Here is a 3,232-nt window from a genome sequence, read left to right as displayed (position 1 = left end):
TCCACTAATCCCCCACCCTCCAACCCCATAAACATTTTATGTGCTCCTAAAGATTCACAAAGAGGACACCCCCAGCAAACTAATCATATTCAACTATAGTACCCTCAATGAAGAACTATCAGGATTCATAGAAACCATCCTAAAACCACTTGTCACTGAAAGAGCAAGTTTTCTACAAGACACAACAGACTTCTCAACAAGATCCAGAACATGAAGCACTTCCCTGAGAAGGCCATACTTGCAACCATGGATGTCATGAACATCCCTGTCACAGGGCACTATGGTGCCTGCTCCTTTAAAGGTTGAAACTGCTAAGGAGAGAGCCCTAGCTGTCATTCAGGAACCCCTCAGCTGCAAGCTACCATGGCCGCAGGAATGAGGGAATTAGCCTGCACCTGCTGGCGGTCAGCTGACCAGAGGAAGTAGGACCTAGGGCATATATAAACCCCAGGGCTGGGGCCAGAAGGATAGTTCCCTGTCAGCAGTTAAAGGGGAAGGAGATCTCCTAGAGGAAGCTGAGTGAAGAGGCTTGATGGCCCATCTCCTGCTTCTGGTAAGATTAAGGGACGTTAGGAGCTCACCAGACCCTGGCTTTTAAGGCATGTTGTGCTGGGGGAAGGGTGATTCATTTAAAGGGACAGAGCACACCTGGAGCTGCTTGCCTTATGTTATAGCCCAGGGGCTTGTATTTTGACTTCCGTTTGGAAACCAGTGGATTGGGCTGAGACTATTGGGGAAGGAGGAGGCCTCACTGGGGACCCACGACAGTGTGGGGACCCCAGCACCAGTGTGAGCGCAGTCTCCGGGATGCACAGACCCCAGCACTGAGGAGGCGCAGAGAGAGAGAGGGCTGCGGAGAGCCCAGTGATGATCAGAGGTCAAGTAAAAGTAAGGCCTCATGGGACACTGTGTGAATACCATCTGCGAAGCTTGGGGTGTGGTAAAGGGGCAGTTTGGAGCCATGTATCTAGCCCATAAGGCTGAGGGTGTCTCAAGATATCCATTTTGGAGCGGGACCCAAAAGGGGGTCCAAGAACCCACAGGATTCAATGGGGTCCATCAGGACCGTGTCCAAACAAACTTGAGAGCAGCCTCCCTATTTATTATAGTTATACCAAGACATGGTGGGCAAGAAAGAGGGTGCCCATTGGGCTGAATTGGTACAGTCAAGGGGCCCTAGGGGTCCCCCGGCCATCCCTGGGGACCCCGTCCCGTGACAGTCCCGCACAGTGAACTGCCTGAAATACCTACAGGAAGACAAACTACGCTCAGATTTGCAACTGGAACATGCCGCACAAGTTATCCATTTCATCCTTATCCACAACTTAACTTTCAACAGCTAACACTACCTCTAAAGCATAGACACTGCTATGGGCATAAAGATGGTTCCTCTGTATACCATCCTCTTTGTGAGCCACTTGGAAGCGGAATTTTTTAGAAAATTATGCCGCCAAACCTGTGCTACATAGATGGCACTTCTATTACTGGACTGAACATGTGGCGTCATTTACTGACTTCCACTGTAAGTTTAACTACCACCCTTCAATCAAATTCTCTCTAGAATATTCCTACAGCAATATCAATGTTTTAGATAGAGAAGTCAGGCTGGAAGGGATGTCCACAGGTCATCTAGTCCAGCCCCCTGCCTGAGGCAGGATCATCCCTATCCAAACTACCCTATATAAACCATAATCTAAACTCTACATAAGACTACCGTCAACCTGACACAACGCAGACCTAACACCCTGACATAAGTGACGTGGGGCAGGGGGGTCATTGAGGGGTATGTGCCCCCCTGAGATTGGCCACCACTGACACTGGCGCCGGTGTCTGCAGGCGGTCGCTACTCACCACCCCACCTTTGTTGCCAACACCACCACAGCCTCCTGCAGACAGTTCCCGCTCGGCCCACCCTTGCTGCCGATGTCATTGCAGCCGCCTGTGGGCACTCTCTGCTCGCTGCAACCATGCCCCCACCGCCAGCACCACTGCCTGTGGGCTATCGCCGTGCCCCCAGCCTTAGGAGGCACAAGTTGTTCATGCACCCTAACCTGCTGTAAGTAAAGCAGGAAAACTATGGCAGCCAACCTCCTGATTCTGTGAAATGTTGTCAATGTGGTGGCGGCCATCTTGTGAGCTCAGCCAACTAAAGTAATGTGACTGGAGATAATACACCTCAGAGGTGTATCATTTTGCACTGCATTTAGCTCGACTCTTCTCCACATATGTGTGTATGCTCTGACAGTTAAGTCGACTAAAAAAAAAGTCAGCTTAACTGTCAGAAAGCTAGTACCTGTGTACACGCGCCCTCTGCCTCAGAGGCCTGAGGAGGGGCACTGGGGTACCCAAGAGCTTGCCTGTGTCCGTCCCAGCCCTACCGTTGGTCTCATAAACGATGTCACCCACTGGCCTTCCTGCATATGTACTAGCCCCTGGCCGCTTTCCCTCTCCATCCAGGAGGAGAGAGCGCGACCGACCACCTGCACACGCTCCCTCAGCCCGACGAAGGGCGTTTGCAGCTGAAAGCTTGCTAAGAAATTTTTTCCAACTATTTGAGTTGCTCTAACAAAAAATATGGGATGTATCCAAGTACCAATGTGAGGCATGAAAATCTGGAAGCCTGCCCAGGACGAATCACCCTTGGTGCTGGAAGCCGAAGCCGAGGGGCAGGCGAGCAGGGAGGAGGAGGAGGAGGCTGGGCGCGGGGAGGAGACCCTCTTGCCTGAAAGACTCAGGGGCTCAGAGGGGAGAGACACGCCGAGCAGCCTCTCTCGGGACTCGCGCCCCGGATAACACCGTCTCTGCCAGTAGGAGTCTCGCAGCCGTCTTCAGGCCGGGAGCGCTCGGGGAGGCAGCCGGGAAACGCCCATGAGCTTGGGGCAGCTCAGCCAGCCGCCCTCGCCCTCGCCCTCGCCCCGGCGGGAGGCTGCTCCCCGGGCCCCGAACCGGTTCAGCGGGTTTCCAGCCTCTCTCGGGACTCGCGCCCCGGATAACACCGTCTCTGCCAGTAGGAGTCTCGCAGCCGTCTTCAGGCCGGGAGCGCTCGGGGAGGCAGCCGGGAAACGCCCATGAGCTTGGGGCAGCTCAGCCAGCCGCCCTCGCCCTCGCCCTCGCCCCGGCGGGAGGCTGCTCCCCGGGCCCCGAACCGGTTCAGCGGGTTTCCGCGGCAGACGCCGAGCAGGGCGGGCCCCTCGGGGGACTCGCGGGCTCCCCCGCCCGGGGATGTCCCGCC

The 3,232-nt window shown here is 55.0% G+C and overlaps 1 protein-coding gene across 3 annotated transcripts in view; it reads left to right on the top strand.

Moving 5' to 3' along the window:
* The first annotated feature begins 524 nt into the window (after positions 1-524).
* Positions 525-3,232, top strand: part of PIK3CG (phosphatidylinositol-4,5-bisphosphate 3-kinase catalytic subunit gamma) — a 45,617-nt gene continuing 42,909 nt past the window's right edge. For 2 of the 3 annotated variants that reach the window (XM_025207396.1, XM_006026440.3), the window contains exon 1: positions 525-553. In XM_025207396.1, the coding sequence (XP_025063181.1) occupies positions 533-553 (21 nt within the window). In that variant the 5' untranslated portion in view covers positions 525-532. Of the gene's footprint in view, positions 554-2,027; positions 2,057-3,232 lie in introns of those variants that run through there. The other variant, XM_006026442.3, reaches the window with a different exon arrangement.

Source organism: Alligator sinensis, unplaced genomic scaffold (assembly GCF_000455745.1).
Source record: "Alligator sinensis unplaced genomic scaffold, ASM45574v1 scaffold100_1, whole genome shotgun sequence".
NCBI classification, from domain to species: domain Eukaryota; kingdom Metazoa; phylum Chordata; order Crocodylia; family Alligatoridae; genus Alligator; species Alligator sinensis.
Note: the sequence above shows the minus strand (reverse complement) of the source record. Positions and strands in the feature narration are given on the sequence as shown.